Raw genomic sequence first — 18,723 nt, forward strand, 5'->3', positions numbered from 1 at the left:
TCATCAAAAGTCATCAAAAGCAAACTACTTAGGTATGAACAATGCCCAAAGAATGATAACTGAAAAATTCTCTAAGAGAAAACTTCCAGCATAGAGGATACTTAAGAAATAATTTTCTAACTTCCAGCATAGATGATACTTAAATACTTTTCTCTCTGAATTTAATTAGCCAAGTTTAATTGTTTCATTTCAAAATACTTAAGGAAAAAAATGGTTTATGCAGCAGCAGCAGCAAAAAAAAATCCCTTTATACCCCTCTCACTTAGTAAATAGAAGCAGTTCAACAACCTTAAAAATGTGTTACAAGCTCTCCCTTTCCCTACAGAGGTAGTCAAGCAGCATAAATACACTGACACTGAATGGAGAATAATCAAGCAAAGGTTCCTCTGAACTTGTGGTGTCTGCCACAAATTTTTACTTACTAACGGTTTAGGTCATGAATTTTTTGAAAATTGCATGTCTTGGTATGCTTTTGTGGTTTCTCCTCTGCTTTTCCCTTCTCTGTTTTATCTGTTGCCCTTTGGTCTCCTGACACTTCCATTTTCTCCTTTTATGTTCCTGCTGTGCCCACCGCACGGGAGAAACCTGGGCGTAACTGATCCCACCTTTAATCATCTTTTTCTTATTCCAGACTTTCCGGTTGGAATGGGAGGAGGAAGACCCAGGTGCAGCCCAAATATTACCTATTCCACAAAGTGTGGGTGGAAAAGCGTCTCCTCGCCCTTCATTTTGTATCTATTTAACTAACGGCGCTGTCGTGCCCAAACGCATACTGGCCAAGAACTAGATTTCCAAAATGGCTTTGCTCCTTTCGAGCTGGCATCAGTCTATAAAATGCAATTTACTTCCACTGCAACCACCCCTTCCCTGTACCTCAAATACTACCCAATATACAGACAACTGAACCTAACCTAGTGTAGACAGCGAATTCACATCTGCTAAATTCAGTAGAAAGCCGGCACAGCCGTTGGACTTATGTAAAGAAAGCGTTAAAAGAAAAAAAAAAAAAACCAAAAAACCACACTAAGCAAACCCGAGGGGCGGGCTTCGCCGGAGATCGCGCTCTCCCGCCGCCGTGCGGACGACGAGCAACCCTCCCCGCCGTGGCCACGCCTCCTCCTCCGACCCCGCCCCACCGAGGCCACGCCCGACGTGAGGCGCGGGAGCCGCCGGGCCGGAGGCGGGGCTTGAGCCGCCCCTCCCACCGCCGCCGCCGGCGGCCTCCGCGCGGGCCTCACAGCCCGTATTCCACTCACTTTGTTCTCCGCCTTTGTCCTAATCCACACCAGCAGGTGGAGCCGCAGTTAAAGTTTCCGAGTCCATTCCGAGAGCGGGAGCCCATCTTGCTCGCCGCGGAGGCCCTCGCTGGAGGAGGAGGGTCAGAGCTCGGGTGCAGCCAATCGTGGACAACGCTGCTAGTTATCAGAGCAGAATGGGCTGTAGTTTAGTGAAATAGGAAAGCTGCAAAACACTGTGGAGTGTTCCCGTGTAAATAAAAAGAGGAAAAAAAAGTTTCTCAAGTCTTCGCTGCACGACGTCGGGCCAGCGCCGGGGCGGGGGTCTGCGCTCTCCCGAGCGGCCACGCGCTGGACTTTATTGTGCCGCAACAAGCCCCCGTTCCCATTGTTTGTGTTTTTTTCAAAATATGGCAAAGGTTCAGGTGAACAATGTAGTGGTGCTGGATAACCCTTCTCCTTTCTACAACCCATTCCAGTTCGAGATCACCTTCGAGTGCATCGAGGACCTGTCTGAAGGTGAGTCGGGCGCCCGCCCGCCGCCGGGCTGTCAGTTGCGGGCTGCAGACGTTGAAAGTTTCCCGGGCCCGGCCTCGCGCGGGCGGCCGGTGCTTAGCGCCGGGCGGGCTGCGGGCTCGGCTCTGCGGAGGGAAACTTGAAGTTGATGGACGACGGCCGGCGAGGCGCGCGCGGCGTTCGGCCGCAGCCCGGGCGCCTGCCGCGGCTCAACTTGCGAGGAACTTGTTCGAGCGGAGGTAGCCATGTTGTCAGCTTTGTCTGGCGGGCGGACGGTTCGCGAGACCCGCACTCGCGCCCGTGGCGCCGGCCGGGGGTCGCGCTGGGCTGGCCCCCGGCCGCCAACGGCCTCCGCGGCCCCCACGGCCCCAGTGAGGAGGTGGGAAGGAGAGGCATATGTGTGTGGTCGCGCCGGCGAGTTCGCAGCGGAGCCATCTTACCGAGAGTAGAGAACTGGGCCACCGACCCCGGCGTCACGACGCCTCCTCTCCGCGGGTGACGAACGCGGCGCCCCGCCTGCCCACCTTCCTGCCCCCGAGCAAGAGGCAGATCCATTTTTAGGGCTTACGCTGGAGTTGCCGTACTCTCCCGGGTGGCCATGCCCGGCCGCCTCGGGGAGGAGAGCGAGGCTGTCCTTGCGCTGATTTCTGGCTCCCTGGACCAACCAGCAGGGGAGGCGGGCGCAGGCTCGGCCCCTCGGCGCCGCGGGCCGGTGCTCCCGGGGGCCGCCGGTGCTCGCGGGCCGGCGCTCCCCGGCCGGCGCCCGGGATGCTCGGGGCGCCTGGGGATGCTGGCACTCAGGCTCGCCCAGACCAGCGTGGACTCCTCATCCTTAATGACCGAAATCTTCTCTCCTCTCAGGAAGAAAAATATTGCTAAGCTAGGAAGTTACATTTAACCCGAGAACAGAAATAAGTAAAATACTTAAATAATTTCCAGGACTTAATCACTGGCTTCTAAGTAGTCTGAAAGAAGACTTTCTTCAAGAACGTGTTGAAATCTAAATACAGTAACTCCACATCCAAATACCCTGAACATAAAACACTAAAGTGGGCTAGGAAATAAAAGGTAAAGTCCTCATGGCAATGCAGAATTTTTTACTATTTTTTCTAAGTACGTTTTAAGGTCTTCAAAAAGATAAATATTTAATATATGCAGTAATAAATTTAAAAAGCTAAAATCTGCCAAGGTCTTTGCGATTTTATTAAAACAATCCAGTGCTCCATTTTCAAAATTTGAGGGGGAAAAAGTTTAACTTCATCAATGGTAATTCAACAATTAAATAGGGGACATACTTCTTTGAACTTACAAGTATGTTTAGCAAAATGCACTTTAAATTATATGCTAATCAAGGCATGTAAAGCACTTTCACTTTAAAAATTAGTTCTTAATCTCTGTATAATGTATTTTATGTAGGGTGTTAACTTGTTAACTTTTTAAATTGCAAAAACAATATATGCTCATTGTAATAGACTTTTTAAAAAGTTGTACATACATATATAAAGTTAACAGTCCTCCGTACTCAATACTTTCCCCCATCTCACTCTAAGTAACCATAATTAACACTTTAGTCTGTGCTCTTCCATATAGTTTTACTACATATATATAGCACAAATGCACATATATAAGTAGGGCACATTTTCAAAGACGATTCATTTATTAAACTAATTCCTAAATAGGCCATTGGTAATAACATTAAAGGGGATTTTTCTTATTACGGTACTTTGAAACTATTTGGTTACTTTCCCATAGTACTACCATAAGCACTTCAGCCACCAGGCCCATTTTCATGCCCTTTAAACTAATTTTCCCTTTTTATTACCAATTGCATATAAAAATGGGCAAATGCATGAAAAACTATTGAGTCCTTTCCAACTTATACTACAGTGTTTTAGGCATTAGAACTTCTTGAAATTACGGGTATTTCTAAGTGATACCTTCCATTTTAGGAGCCAGTTCTGAACAAGGAAGTTAGATGATTCAGGATGTTGTTACAGGGCTTTGACATTGGATGGTTGAAACCTGCCATTGATGTGTTCTGTTTGTTAACTAGGATCTGTTCAGAACCCAGCTGAATCACATCAAAGTTTTTACTAATGTCAGGAATATACCTACTTCTGCTTGTATACCTCTCTTCCCAGGGCATCTATACTGGGCGTTTATTTAGTATTGTTTAAGAGTTTAAGCTGAGTCATACCAAAGCTGCAAAGGAATCTTTCAAAAAGGTGCCATGCTTACATACTCCACCTAGAGGCTGTGTGGATTAAGGAAATTGAGTTTACTTAGCAAAGGTTTCTTATAGGTCCCATCTTTTATACTGCAGTTCTTTAAAAAAATTTGTTCTTGAAATTGAACTAAAGAATATTCTGAAGAGAAATTTTCACTTTATAATTTTGTCTCAAGTCCCAAGTCAGAGGTTGGCCGCCATTTTCCATACTTTAAGGTGTCAATAGCCCCCAAATGTTTTCACTTTCCTTTAAAAGCTGCCCTGTAGCTTTGCTTCAGAGAAAGCCTTAAGGAGTACTTACTCTTAAGAGAATATACTTGTTTCTACTGTAAGACCTATACAGGGGTAGGACAGCAATCCACAGATTTAAGCAGAGGCTTTCCTGTAAATCTGGGAGATAGGAGACCTTGGATGTGTTTGATCTGATGGTCACCAAGCCTGTACAAGTTTTGATTGACTTTATTTCTCTCTTTGTTATGCCTTGTGGATTGCTGACTCTCTGCTTCTTTACTGAATGGAGCCTTTTCTTTTTTTTTAAGTTGATCAATATCAATAATTATAGCTACTGTCAGTTGAATACTTATAATGTACCAGAACTGAATGGTGCTTCCTACTTTAAAACCTCAGGCTTGTACTAATTCACAAAGACTACATACTTCCCCCTAGATCACAGGTCTTCCCAAGTAGTGTAATTAGTTTGAAATTCCCTTGGTGACTTCCCTCACTCCTACCACAAATGGAGATAATTTGCAGGCTGGGATTACCATGATTAAATGAAACAGTTAACTTTTTAAATAAATGAGTAAACTCCTTCAAGTGATAATCTGTGCAAAGCATCTGACCGTATCCCTTCTTGTTTCAAATATAGGAGACAAGGGAATGAAAGCTGGGTTCCAAAAAAAAAAAAGGACAAAACAACTGATGCTGATTTATAAATAAGTACTGAGCATTTTAAACTCAGTAGCTACAGCAAGCATCCATAAGCATAAAAATTAAGCTACAGGTGTTCCCTGAGTTACAGCCTATACTCCTTAAGGCTAGATTATCTCCTCATGGCCTCTGCCCTCACCCATTCCTTCCCACCTCCCACAATTAAGTTCCTTTATTTCACTATTCATTTGAGAACTAAAAGGAATAATTTATCTTCCTTAGATTTTTGGAAAGAGCCCAGGCTTTGGAGTTGTGTCCAAGTTGGGTCCAGGCTTTGGAGTTTATGTCCAAGCAGAGACATAGCTTGGATTCTGATTCTTCGATTTACTAGCTGTATGAATTTGGGTATGTTACTTAGCCTCTCTGAGTCTTAACTTTCCTATTTGTATAATAGGTATAATTAAATCCATATGATACAAAGCTGTTGAGGTTTTAAACAACAGGTGTGAAGTGGCAAGGCCAATGCCCAGCACATAGTAGGTATTTTATGAAAGTAAGTTTTTAAGTCATAACCATGTTCCTATGCCAGACCACAAATGCCAATTTATACCAATTGAGCTAAGAGCACGATACAGAGTGGTACAGATACACATGAAATGAACAAAGCATTATGAAAACCTGTATGTGACAATTCCCAGTCTTATCTCTACTCAGCTAGTTTAGTAGCTTCCACACCCCTTTCTTCTTAAAACCGTTTCTCCAACTGACTTTTGGGTTACCTACCTCACTAGCCACTAGTTTTGTGACTTTATTGATCTTATCTCCCCAACCTCTTAACTTTGGAGAGTGCCCAGGCTCACTCCCTAGGGATCCCACCTATTTTCAACTAAATTTTTACCAGACCTATTCATTATCTCCACTTATTCATTATCTCTAGAACTCCTGATTGTTTCCCTCCCCTGCCCCCTGTAAAAATAAGTGGCTCTTGCTGGTTCTATCTTCGGGATTTATCCAGAATATTACTCCTTCTCGCCCCCAGGGCTACATGTGGTCCAAGCCACCATAATTTCTTGCCTCAGCTGAACTATTCTCCTGTTTTTTCCCTTGCCCTCTTACAGTCTACACTGAACACAGCAGCCAAAATGATCCTCCTAAAATGAAAGTCAGATCATGTCACTCCTCTACCCAAAACCCTCCAGTGGCTTCCCATGCCACTCAGTGTAAAAGCCTAAAATCTTTATGATGGCCTTCAAGATCTTGCATCATCTGGCCATGCCTCTTGCCCCCAATTTCATGGTTGGCTGTTTTCCCCTTTGCTCATTCTGCTCCTGCGCTGGCGACTTTGCTTTTTCTTGAGCATGTCAAGCATGTGCCTACTGCCTGGACTTTGTACTTGCTTTTCCTTCTGACTAGATATTCATACTGCTTGTTCCCTCTCTTAATCTTCATCAACAAACAGATGATCTCATGAGATGTCACATGTAGGACCCTGCATCTGGAAATGTGCTAGAAACTGGAGATAAGGTGGTCTAGGTCTGGGACAGAACCATGACATAATAAAAGAAATATAAACCTAAGGGATCTTTTAGTTCAATAACTTGCAGTTTGTAATACAGTATGAATAAGTATCACCTATACTACTACTGTTATCTATTTAGGGAACAAAAATATCTACAAAGTTACAGAAAAATGACAATACATGGTGACATTAACTGGATTCTCCACAGGTGGCCCAGAAACACCCTCTGGGATTGCTGGTGTAGACTCTGTGGAGTGAATCCAAGAGGCAGGCCACACAGTGCCAAACACCCTAAGAGGACCAGGAGGTCTCAGAGAATTTGTAGAGTGGTCTTTCTCCCCCTACTAAAGAGGAGGCCTCTTCCAAAGAACAATCATTTGACTCATCTCTGGGTTCTTCTCACAGAGCACACTGTAAAGGGTGCTCAGTAAAGTCTGAATTACACGGAACGTCTTAGGTTGCACTTTATTCTGTCTTGTTACTTGTGCCTGTTCCCACTGTAAATATTCTGATGTATCAAGTGGTATAAGGATTCTTGGTTTTCCTCTTCCCAGTGTAAAGAATGTATGCCATGAAGGGGTGCCATGAGGGAAAAACCCTGCTGTGAACCCTTAACAGTTGATGAGTTGAAGCCCTAAGGGGCTTCTGATCCACAAGAGCAGTTTGCAAGTAATGATTTTTCCACTTTGGAGCTCTTCGATGATTTGGATCTGTGCAACATAGCATGGGGGAGCCCTTCAAAAGTGTGCTTAGCAGGTTGTTAAAAGATGACATACAGAAAAGGGGGGGAGGGATTCCATAGCCAAATCAGTTTGGGAAACACTGGATTAATGGTACTGGTGTTCCTTACTGAAGGATTTTTCAGACCCCTTGCTCTGCCAGTGTGCTTTATGAATCCTCAAGAGAAGGTTGTAGTATTTCCCAAGTTTTTGGCCATGTTGTTTTGTTTGTGAGGAGCCCTGCCCAGGGACCAGTATTTCACAAAACAGCATTTTGAGAAACTCTGCTATGAAATGTAAGAATTTCACACTCAAATTTATAAGGAGCACTTCAGTGCCTTTCTGGGTTTTCTGCTATGAAAAGCCAATTTTAGCAGCCAATAAATGGTGTAAGTGGACATTTAAAGGGTCTTTGATGTCATCTCATAATGTAATTAATGAATATGAAATAATGTTTTGGTTTTTAACCCTAGACCTGGAATGGAAAATTATCTATGTGGGCTCTGCAGAAAGTGAAGAATACGATCAAGTTTTAGACTCTGTTTTAGTGGGCCCTGTTCCTGCAGGAAGGCATATGTTTGTATTTCAGGTAAGATTATTCTTGGTAAATATGTATGCCAAATACATTTCTAAATGGTCCTTAACCCTTTCCCTTTGGGTTAAATCACTCTGGTTCTGCTGCATTCACTTTTTGTCTGCTTCTATCATGTTTTAAGAAGTCTCTGTGTCATGAAGGAATGCCACTTCCTGGTTTTGTGTGCTGAGAGATGTTACTGTGATGTTTATACTTCAGGGTTTGCACAGCATGCAGTAAACCTTATACTCTGTCAGGGCCACGTGGTGGTTAATTTGGGGCTCTTCCTGTGAATAGTCCCTTAGTATGAGACCTTCAGGGTGGCTGTCCAGCAGCCCCAAACAGGGATTCAAAATGCTTACTACTAACTGGGGATAGTTAGTAATATGCATTTTCAGATTATAGTTTCAGCCACTAGGAATGATGATGATATAACAAAACAACTTTATTTCAGCATATTCAATAACTCAGCTAGGTTATCAGGTATCTTAGAAGATAGAGATCTACGAGATCTTGGGTCACTGGAACTAAATGAAGTCCAGTGGTCTACTAAAGCATCTACTCTACAGTTCTTATAGAGGATTACAGTTACAAATCCACAACTCTATTTATCATTTGTGAGGAGAAATTCTGCTAACATAATTATGTTCTCAGATACCACTGACAGTATTTAGGTCTGTGCCAAGTCTTCAGACATTGTCTTCTGCATTCAAAAATATTACTTCTTTTAATCCATGTCAAATTGTTGTATAAAACTATTCAGTCACTTCTCAATTATCCATGTTTATTAGAGGGAGATAGTTATAATAATCCAAAGAGTAACTAGCCATTGCTTTTTAAAAAACTATTATTCTTAATTTTGTTACAAGTATTTCTACCCAACAGTCTCATTAGTTAAGTTAAGAACCCACTGAAAATCTAACTTTTCTCTCCCTGACCTCTCACTTCGCTCACTTCACAGATGGGACCAATTTAAATAAATACTGTTGGTCAAATAATCCCACCAGATATGAGCTAAGAATCTCTCAAACATATGGTATCTCTAGAGCTGCTACTGCTCCCTCCCCTCTCCTAAATATAGAATTCAGAATTTTGTTCTCCTAGCCCTAGTGCTTTTTATTAAACAAAAAGCAACAAATACTATATTTTAAATAAACAGTTAAGAAAAGCTTAAATATATTGACTAAAGGCTCAAATGTATTAAAAGTGCTGTGAAGCTGAGCTGTGTGACTGTGTGGGGATACACTGCAGTTGTAGACCTGGTTCAGATCCCACTCTGCTGCTTATTAGCCACGTGTGACTTCAGACAGGCTCCCAGCCTCCCCTAGTCACTCCAGTCATCCCTAAAACGTGGATACTAGCCTACCTCATAAGAACGTTATGAGGATTAAATGAGGAATAAAGCAGTTTAGTATAATCACTGACAGACAGTGCCTATTTCTATAATTGGAACTAAGCTTTTATTCTCTTAGCTTCTTGAAATTGTTATACAAAGAAGCAGTATTTGCTCTGACCCACAAGCCTGGAGAACCTCTACTTCACAGATGATAATTTATGATGCAAGAAACTTGATTTGAGAGGTAGTAATATACCTTTCTATGCTGCTAAAACAAAACAAAAAACAGAACTTGCAAATAAATGCCATGTTTTTGAAACAAACTTTTAAAAATCTTTTCTGTGTGTTTATGTTGGTTAAGAATACTCCTTAGCTTTTGGCTTGAAGTATCATAGGAAAAAAATTACTCAAAACTATTTCCCTCTAGTGATTTTTACCTTGGTATCCTGTGCACATGTTGCCAAAAGTACAAAGCAAGTACAGTGTGATTTAGATCATATGTTCAGCCTATGCATTTTTCAGGATTCACCATTATCAGCAGAAAGGAACTAAAACAGTTTTTATGTTTTAAACAAACTACCATAGCATTCCCCTGGTCTGCCAGGATTTTGCCTCAGAATAAGGCTAGCAGGAAGGTGCCTGGACGTCTGCCTAGTATTGCCTGTTGGAGTCAAAGATCTCTGCTGATCCCTTCTCCATCCTAAATGATCTGAGAGGCCTGCAGGCTTCTCTCCTTGAATTTGCTCAAGCTGAATCCTTTGGCAAACAACTTTTAAAACACAAACATGCCTAGAAACAATTTGCTGAGGGGATGGGAAGCAATAGAGGGGAAAGTTCCCATATTACTGAACTACCTCTATTTCCCATCTCCACCCAAAGGCAAACGGCATATTCTGAGGACAGGCCCTCTGTCCCCATTCTGGTATCTCTCCAAGAGAGATCATAAACCACGTCAGGGCAGGAACTGAGTTACGAATGAATTTCAAAATACTAAGTATATACTGTGTGCCTAGAGCTATGCTGGACTCGAGATCACAAAGATGAGCTGGATGGGATGCCTGCCCGAGATAAAGCATAGAATCGCAGAGAAGACCGAAGGGGAAACATATTTAGATCATTGGACATACATTAATAGAGAATTTGTGGGCTTCCCTGGTGGCGCAGTGGTTGAGTCCGCCTGCCGATGCAGGGGACGCGGGTTCGTGCCCCGGTCCGGGAAGATCCCACATGCTGCGGAGTGGCTGGGCCCGTGAGCCATGGCCGCTGAGCCTGCGCATCCAGAGCCTGTGCTCCACAACGGGAGAGGCCACAACAGTGAGAGGCCCGTGTACCGCAAAAAAAAAAAAAAAAAAAAAAAGAGAATTTGTGTTGAATAATATGAGTGCATAAAGAGTGCTATTAATTACACCTTTGAGTTAGAAAGGGTTTCACTAAAAAGGATACATTTGATGCAAGCTTCAAAGATGAATTTTTCAGAATGTTAGGGAAGGAGTATATGCAAGGCACAGAGGCATGAAAGCTTATTATTACATTTTAAAGAACCTACATTTCTAGACCAAGAGATGTGGAGTTAAAGGGGTTGTGATGTTGGGTGGAGACCAGTTGTGAAGGGCCTTATAAATGAAGTTAAAAACTGAGATCTTTATCTCAGAAATGAGGGTAATCATCTGAGGTTTTAAAACCTGGTAAAGGGATGGGAATGGATCTGTGCTTAGATAGCAAATGCTGGCCTCAGTGCAAATAGGCTACTGCTGGGGCAGACCAGTAGGGAAGTTTTAGCAATATTCCAGATAAGAGATAAAGACTTGAATTCTGCTGTCAGAGATGGGAAACATTGAAACTGCCTAGATGGAGGAGGTAGGGAAGCTGAGGGTGACAGATTTTTAGTCTGGGTAACTAGGTGAGTGTTTTATGCCTTTTTGTGTCCCCTACACATGGTAGGTATACTGTAATCATGAGTCTTCTATGATAATGGCCTGATTGAGAACACTAGTCAGAAGAGTTCCCAAGCTAAGACATTGGCTGAAGTGTTCACCAAGGCCCAGGGATGGTCCTTAGTGTCGTAGCAAGAGTAAGCCAATCTGCTGGGACTTCATGCACTTACTGGGACTTCATGCACTTACCACTCAGAATAGCTGCTTCAGGTCATGCTCAATGCCTCACCATCACTGCCTGTCCCCAGTCTGTGATTCCTTCCAACCAGTGTCCTTACTGTCTTCCACACGGCTGTGGACAGGGCGCTAGCCTTCACTTATGTTCTCAGCCACCTCTAGCTCACTTGCCCCACCTTCTGCGTTCCTCAAGGTTCAGCTTACAGCACTTTGATTCAAAACAAGATCATTGATTACATCTGCCTCAAACAATCTTTACCTTCATTGAATTTCCATATGTGGGACTATTTGTATTTTTTGAAAATCTATATAACTATTTCCATTCCATTTTCAGTTTTATATTAATTTACTATTAGAATATCTGTGAAGGGTGGATGAGTGGATATGAGAATGTGTCCTGGGAAACTGGATAACAAACATTTGCTGCCAAAAGGCTATATGGAGATAACTGAATATTTACTAATTTAGGTCTGAAAATTATGACTGGGAAAGGTTGGAATTAATAAGACTATTGATTTGCTTACTATATTTTATAAAAGGTTCTATTATTGAATATTGCATAATCCCTCATGAACAACCACACACTGTAGCCAGAATTATTTTTCTCTAGATGTAGTGATGCTTTCAGGTGCCCAGGGTTCTTAGGTATACTGTGGAGAAACACGTGAATTATATTTTCTAGCTATACGTCAGTTTCAAAAAAAAAAGTGAGCATTTGCCTTCCCAGTATGATTTCCACATTTTGGTTGCTGCACCCTTAACCAAAGGTGCTCAGTGTAACCAAAACTCCAGTTTTGCTTATGGTTAACAACCTTTTGTGACGTGTGTTTCTTTTCTTTTTAAATTATTCTAGGCTGATGCACCTAATCCGGGACTCATTCCAGATGCAGATGCAGTAGGTGTAACAGTTGTGCTAATTACATGCACCTATCGAGGTCAAGAATTTATTAGAGTTGGTTATTATGTAAATAATGAATATACTGAGACAGAATTAAGGGAAAATCCGCCAGTAAAACCAGACTTTTCTAAGGTAATGCTCTGATTTTTCCTTTTTCATTAATTTTACTATACAACTTTTTTAAGCAATTGCCATTTCATGGTACACTATGAAAATGGCTTTGAGACAAAATAAATTTGAGGTCCTTGTGCCAACTGAGCAAACTAATCTTTGTTCCATTACCAGGGATGACCTCAAACCCTACCTCCAGATTAGTCATTAGTAATTACTGTTGGTTCGGCACCTTGAGAGTCTCTGATGATTTAGAAAATTGGAAGTGCCTCCTATAAGAAACAGGTCTCTAGTAATGGCTCCCTGTGTGGCATTCCCCATACGTCATGATTCTATCCATTTCAGTCTTTAGACATTCAAATTCATGTTTTACTGATTATTCAATAATATTTTTGTCTGTAACTCTTCCCAAAATTGTGGGGGGAAGTTTTGTGTTTGTTTTTCATAGGAACGTTGTTATCTCAAAACTCCTGTACGCCTTGCTTTATGTGCTGTTCTCAGAGGTTAAACTAAAGGTCTTAAATATTATCTGGTGGTGAAAACAGCGTAGCTTCTGAGTGAGAAGCTGAAAATCTGTGATTCGGTATTCTCAAAAATACTAAGTACTTTATGATTTTCCATTGGGAGCCGTAATAGTTTAGTAACTGGTGATTTTTGTGAGATTGAACATAACACTCTATCTGCCAGACCATGCAAGAAAAATTACATGGGAGTAGAATGGAATGTTATCCTTTCTGATAATAAGGCTGGAAGGTTTTTTATTCTGATGTGGAACGTTCCATTTCTAATTTATTAGTTACCTGTATGGTTCCTTGTATAGCAAAAAGAGAAGAAACTAGAATATTGTTTCTAAGAATGAGCCATAATAATTAAAAGATAGGAAACTATTAATAATGAGAGGTCATATGTGGGAATATTTTTCATTTTCCTTGAAAATATTAGTAAAGAAACACCACAGTAATCTGGAAAGCATGTTAATTTGTTAAATAAAGCATCCTCTGAAGCATTTAAGAGATTCTCTCCCCTTTAGGAAACAAGTACAGAGTTAGAATATTTTGTTGGATAGTAAAAGAGCTGGATAATTCCCTCAGGTTCTCCACATCTTGCTTCCATTAGACTAAAATAATTTCTTTGCTTCGGCCCTATTTCTTGTTTATGTTATGTTTAATGTGCTTTACTTGACTTACACTTTTGTATATGAATTAGCCCTTAAGGAGTACTAATATAAAGAACCATTCTATTAAGGTCTATTTGTGTATGGTAATCTAACTTTCTTAGTGTTTACCATTTATATATTTCCTTCTTCCTCTAGCTTCAAAGGAACATTTTGGCATCCAATCCCAGAGTCACAAGATTCCACATTAATTGGGAAGATAACACAGAAAAACTGGAAGATGCAGAGAGCAGTAATCCAAATCTACAATCACTTCTTTCAACAGATGCATTACCTTCAGCATCAAAGGGATGGTCCACATCAGAAAACTCACTAAATGTCATGTTAGAATCCCACATGGACTGCATGTGACCACCTGCCATCCCTATAGTACAAATTAAGCTATAAAAACACACAGAACTATTTCCCTGAAATTCCATAAGTCCATAGTCAAGATACAATGTGAAGAATTTGTTTAAAAAACATCCTGTAGAAAGTTTATAAGAAAACCAGTATTTGAGCAAATTGTGGAATATAAATACAACTATTTTTAAGTAATTTTTTTCTCTAATGTGTTATTTTATTTGTTCTGAAACTAATCTGATTAAAACATATATATTATTTTCTTTTCCTCTATATGTAATTAAAGCACTTATAAAGAAAAGTGAATCATTAGACCAGGTTGTAAAGATGTCTTAGCCTCTTGGACAATAATCTTTGGACCACTATTTTACTAATCTTTGAAAGAACAAAGTTAACTTCAACTAAAATGTGTCTTCCTGTGATAACACATAATTTGGTTTGATTTAAGGAGCAAGTTTTCATTCTTTTTACGGCATGCCCTTAAAGAAGGGATTTGAAGTCAACTGTATGCTACCAAGAACTGTAGGATCTGATTTTCCAGGCCACCTTGAAGCCTCTTATGGCTACTGTTCAGTTCATATAATGTTAGCCAGCATTCAGTTTGGTTTCTAAGACAACAAATGTGGTTAATTGTTGTAAGGTCCTCTGGCTATGATTTTTGTTTTTATAACAGTTTAGGACATCAGAACACTCCTTGAATCATACATCATTACTACCCAGTGAATTCAGCAGGTCAAGAGCAGATACAAACTCCCTAAGTTTAAGAGCAGGAGAGTATAATGACTTCGTTCCGTTCGTTAGATTTATACTACTATGAACTTAACTCTTTAAAACTGTTTTGCTAGGTCATCTGTTGTTGGCAGCATTTATATAAAAGCAGTGGATTTGGAAAGATATATTTAGCTTTATCATAATAGATAAGTTACTATTTTGGAACTATATATATTTTCACATGTAGTACTCTTCTCCATATCCCCTGACACTCATGCACAATAAGATTAGGTATATTTGTGGTGGACATATTTTAGATAGCTTTTCCAGGTAAGTTTTTTAAAAGCAGTCTTGGAAAGGAATGCATTAACTAAATGGGCCAAAAAGTTCTTTTTCACTGATGAGAGCTAGGTCCTTCCTCAAAAAGTTTCTTATGCTCCAGTAAATTAAATGTAGAATATTCTCATTACTCTTGCTGCTAAGCAAGACATTAGCCATATAATGCAGAGTTATGCAGTGCCTTCATATCTCAAACTTTTATACTGCACTTTTTAAAGCTTATTTTGAGGAAGGGAAAGGGGCATTTGTCTGCATATGGATTCTCAGTTGTATATATTTCCTGTCATTCTAAAAAGTGACTTTGTGAAGCAAAATTTTGCTAAATGTTAAACTTCGAAATTTAATATGCCAGATAATTAAAATACTGTCCACTAACTAGTTCATAGACTTTAAAAGTAAAATACATCCACCTGTTAAAACCATATGAAGAAAATTTCATTTTTGTCTAACTGCAATTAAAAGAAAATGTTAAAATATTAAAATGAAAATAAAAGTAATACTTTCCAACCAAGAGCTCAGTGATTAATATAACAAGAACACAATATGTGCTTGTCAGGAATAAAGCATATATAAGCCAAATTTCCAAATCAATTCACTGCTGAGTTTTTATTCTGATTAATTATGATTGGTTTGTACTGACATCAAAGGGTTAGGTTTTTATATCAATTTGTAAACCAACAGCCAATTTTCACAAAAGTTTGAGACTTAAAAACTATTATCTCTTATTTAAAATTTTTATGGTTCTATAAGATAATTTTAAAAATTAAAATATTTAGTATTCAGACATTAGGAACTAAGAAACTGTAATGCACAGGTGGTTTTTTATTTTTCCTGTTTAGCTAGATGCTGCCTGAATTATAGCTAGAAAGTTTAGAACTGTTTTTTCCCTTTCTGATCACAGTAAATAGCTGTGTCCTGAGAAGATAAACATGAACAAATTAGTTATTGCCACAAAAGAGATAGGCACGTAGGCTAGAGGGAATGAGGATATCATTTGAGCTGAGAAAACAAGCAGAAGTCTGAGAAACGTGCATGCATTCGTTCATTTATAACCTTATACAACCGTAGGCTTCCATGTGGTCTTACCCTCAGGTTTGGGGGTTCTAGTTTTACCAAGAAAGCCTGTGGCAGCAGTTTTCAAAACTTTTTATGTAATCCATGGTAAAAAAAAAAAATTTAAGTATGACCTGATAACACAAATATATATTTATATTAACCATTTTCATGAAAATGTGCCCTTAATAGTGCACCTTTACTGTGTGCACTAGTATATTCTAGTATCTTTTTTTTTGAAAGTGCTGGTTTTGACCCACTGAAATAACTTTATGACCCTCTAATGGGTTGTGATACAGTTTAAAGAAAGGCTAGTCTCGCCCTTTGGGTAGACAAGAAGTAGCAATAACTTTTCTACAGTTCTAAAATTTATATTCCCTCTACCTGTCATTTCTTTCATATTCGGATTATGAATTTGGCAATAAGAAAAAGAAGGAAAAGGGCTAATACAGTGAATTCATCAGCCATTCACTTTAAAACTGTCCAAATACTCTAAAGTTACTAATAGTCCACAAATTGGACTCATTTCTTGACACTCCATATAATTAACTTAGGAAACATTCCACATTGTAACTCGGGAAACACCTTTATTTGTTTGCTGTTAATATCATTTAATACAGAACTCTAGAACACTGGGTCATAACAATTTTAAAATGCACATGAAGTGTTCTTCATATATGCTTGCCTCTAGTATCCTAAAGCTTGTCTACGCCTCTCAATCCATAAATCCCTTCTTATCAGTGCTTAATGTACTGTTTAGTTATATTTCAAAACCTAAGAGTCCATTAAAATGGGGCTCTTGTTACATAGGACCATTAATGGAGCATTTGCTGTTTTATGATAAGTTTTCGACTATAAGCTTCTCATAAGAAATCTAAGCACAAGCCACGGACAGTAGGCAACCCTAACAAGTAACAAATAACATTTTTAAAATGTGTGAAACCAAAGGCCTATTGTAGGAGAATAGGAGAAATATTTCCCCAATCAAAACAGTGTAAAAATTCAAAAAGGCATCAAAACATGTTTTTTAAAATAATTTTTTCCTGAAGTCACTTTATAATCAAATCTTGACATATCAGCAAAGGCTTTAAATATACTTGTTGAAGAATCATTACAATGTATGAATGAAGCTACATGTTGCAATGATGAAAGTACGCTTTCCACATACTAAGACAAATTTTCTACCTAAGAATTTTCAGTAGGAATTACTGTTGCCCGTGAGATCCATGAGCATGAAAATGTCTTAAGCTTTACGCCAGCTATGTACTTTTATGAAGTGAGATTTTTCCCCCTATTAATTTCAGCACTGTTTGCTGGGTCTTCACAGAGTAACAGATGCTGCATAAACATGTTTGAAAGTAATCAGAGAATGAGAAAATTGAATAGGATCATTCAAAACTAAGATGCAAAAAGATATATGGAATAAGCTTTTGGAAAATAACTTTAAGTGAAGGTGGAGGTTTTAAAATATTTTCTTGGAGCTACAAAAGTAATGCTACATATTTACTTAGGTTTTCGGCAGTAACTCAAAAATCTTGAAATGTATCCTGTTATAGGTACTTTTTCACAAGAAAGCAACCATTGTGTTAGCTTCTGCAGTAACATTAAATTAATTGAAATTGTCACATAAAATACCTGCACTAGTAGATCCAATTCCTGTGGTGAGCACAGACCTTGGTGTAATTTTTGCTGCATATTTGAGGAATTGAGATTTCCCTGTGCCAGGATCCCCAACCAATAAAAGATGAGATTCACCTAGAAAAATATAAATAATGTAGTTTTAAATTTCTATGAAAAGACTCGTAAGTGTAATTAATCAAAAAGAAAATGGTCCACTTGGGATGCCCACACAATTTATATTTTATATGGTGCTTTTGCTTAAGGTCATTCAAGGAGGGATTTAACCAGAATATCTTAGAAAAGTTGACTTTCAAAGTAAATAACAATCTTTTAATTGATTTCTGAATACCATTTAAAATCTAAATTTTTTAACAGATTTTTGTGCTATTTCCAGATGTTTAAGACTGTTTAACATTTAAAAAATTTTTGGCTTATAAAGTTTCTGATTTTATTTAATCTATTTTAAGTATCAAAATACTGTGATTAAATCTTTCCATCCCACCATATAAGTATTTTATTCTATTTTTATTTAAGTATTTTTAAGTGTCTGGGACTTCATAAGTGCTTTATAAATACCAAATCACTTATGATTCTAACAGTTAAGTGAAAACCTTTTCGTTCTATGAAAATTTTAGTAGTTTAATGAAATATCGAGTACTCTTATTTTTCAAACATAACATAGATGAACATATGAGCATCCTGCAGCATATGTTATCTCACTGATCAAGCAAATTTATTCAGTAATATTCAAGTATTTTCTGAATACATTAATAGGGAAATACTATATAAGCTCAACATTTAGCAGAAGGCCTTGCAAACAGTAGGTAATCAAAACATACAATACACATAAACCTTATTATACTTACTATTCTATACTGTACAGTATGGTTTTTAAGTCCCTACTAACAGTCTGATTTACAATAATGTCCTTTTAGTCTTTCGGTTAAGCCTTTGGTTATGACCCTCATATTGCTTATATGAGGGCCATAATAAACCTAGTTTATGCCAGAGTCAGGTCAGTTAAGTGTGTTAACCACAAAAGAGCTTTCTGCCATTTGGATGTAATTACACACTTAGAGTAATTTTTGCTGGAATGCATGACCTATGGCAGCACCTCTTGGCAGATGGCACGTTTGCTACCCACCAGCAGAAGGGGAACCAGCAGGCAGATGACTGAGAGCAGCAGTCTGAGACAAACACACTGACAGTCACAGATGGAGAGACACTGACTTAGAGACATTAAAAAGCACTATTTCTTATCTTTTCCTCTTGGAGAGAGACTGGGGATCCAATGAAAAACACAGACAGTAAAAGAAATGTAAAGATTTTATTTTGTGGCACCCTGATAGGCTGGAACAAAAATATATA

General features: G+C 39.2%; 2 protein-coding genes across 3 annotated transcripts in view; one reads left to right on the forward strand and one right to left on the reverse strand.

The window, feature by feature from the left end:
• Positions 1-18,723, reverse strand: part of MCM9 (minichromosome maintenance 9 homologous recombination repair factor) — an 83,114-nt gene that overhangs the window by 43,948 nt on the left and 20,443 nt on the right. Inside the window, exon 7 of the mRNA XM_079939165.1 lies at positions 17,371-17,490. Coding sequence (XP_079795291.1) covers positions 17,371-17,490 — 120 coding nt within the window. The remainder of the gene's footprint in view (positions 1-17,370; positions 17,491-18,723) is intronic.
• Positions 658-17,331, forward strand: ASF1A (anti-silencing function 1A histone chaperone). Of its 2 annotated transcripts, XM_079939166.1 has the most exons (5): positions 658-1,754; positions 5,131-5,253; positions 7,560-7,675; positions 11,961-12,137; positions 13,429-17,331. In XM_079939166.1, exons 1-5 carry the CDS (start codon positions 1,646-1,648, stop codon positions 13,639-13,641), a joined length of 738 nt encoding a protein of 245 aa, XP_079795292.1. In that variant the 5' UTR covers positions 658-1,645; the 3' UTR covers positions 13,642-17,331. The 2 variants fall into 2 exon arrangements, with proteins under 2 accessions (XP_079795292.1, XP_079795293.1); XM_079939167.1 differs by lacking the exon at positions 5,131-5,253 and having other exon boundaries at positions 660-1,754.

This window comes from Stenella coeruleoalba (assembly GCF_951394435.1).
Source record: "Stenella coeruleoalba genome assembly, chromosome: 12".
NCBI classification, from domain to species: domain Eukaryota; kingdom Metazoa; phylum Chordata; class Mammalia; order Artiodactyla; family Delphinidae; genus Stenella; species Stenella coeruleoalba.

Excerpts from the sequence above, each read along its gene's own strand:
- ASF1A (XM_079939166.1), top strand. The coding sequence starts at position 1,646 with ATGGCAAAGGTTCAGGTGAACAATGTAGTGGTGCTGGATAACCCTTCT. Across the intron at positions 1,755-5,130 it reads CATCGAGGACCTGTCTGAAG|ATTTTTGGAAAGAGCCCAGG; the intron begins GTGAGTCGGGCG and ends TATCTTCCTTAG. Across the intron at positions 7,676-11,960 it reads GGCATATGTTTGTATTTCAG|GCTGATGCACCTAATCCGGG; the intron begins GTAAGATTATTC and ends AAATTATTCTAG.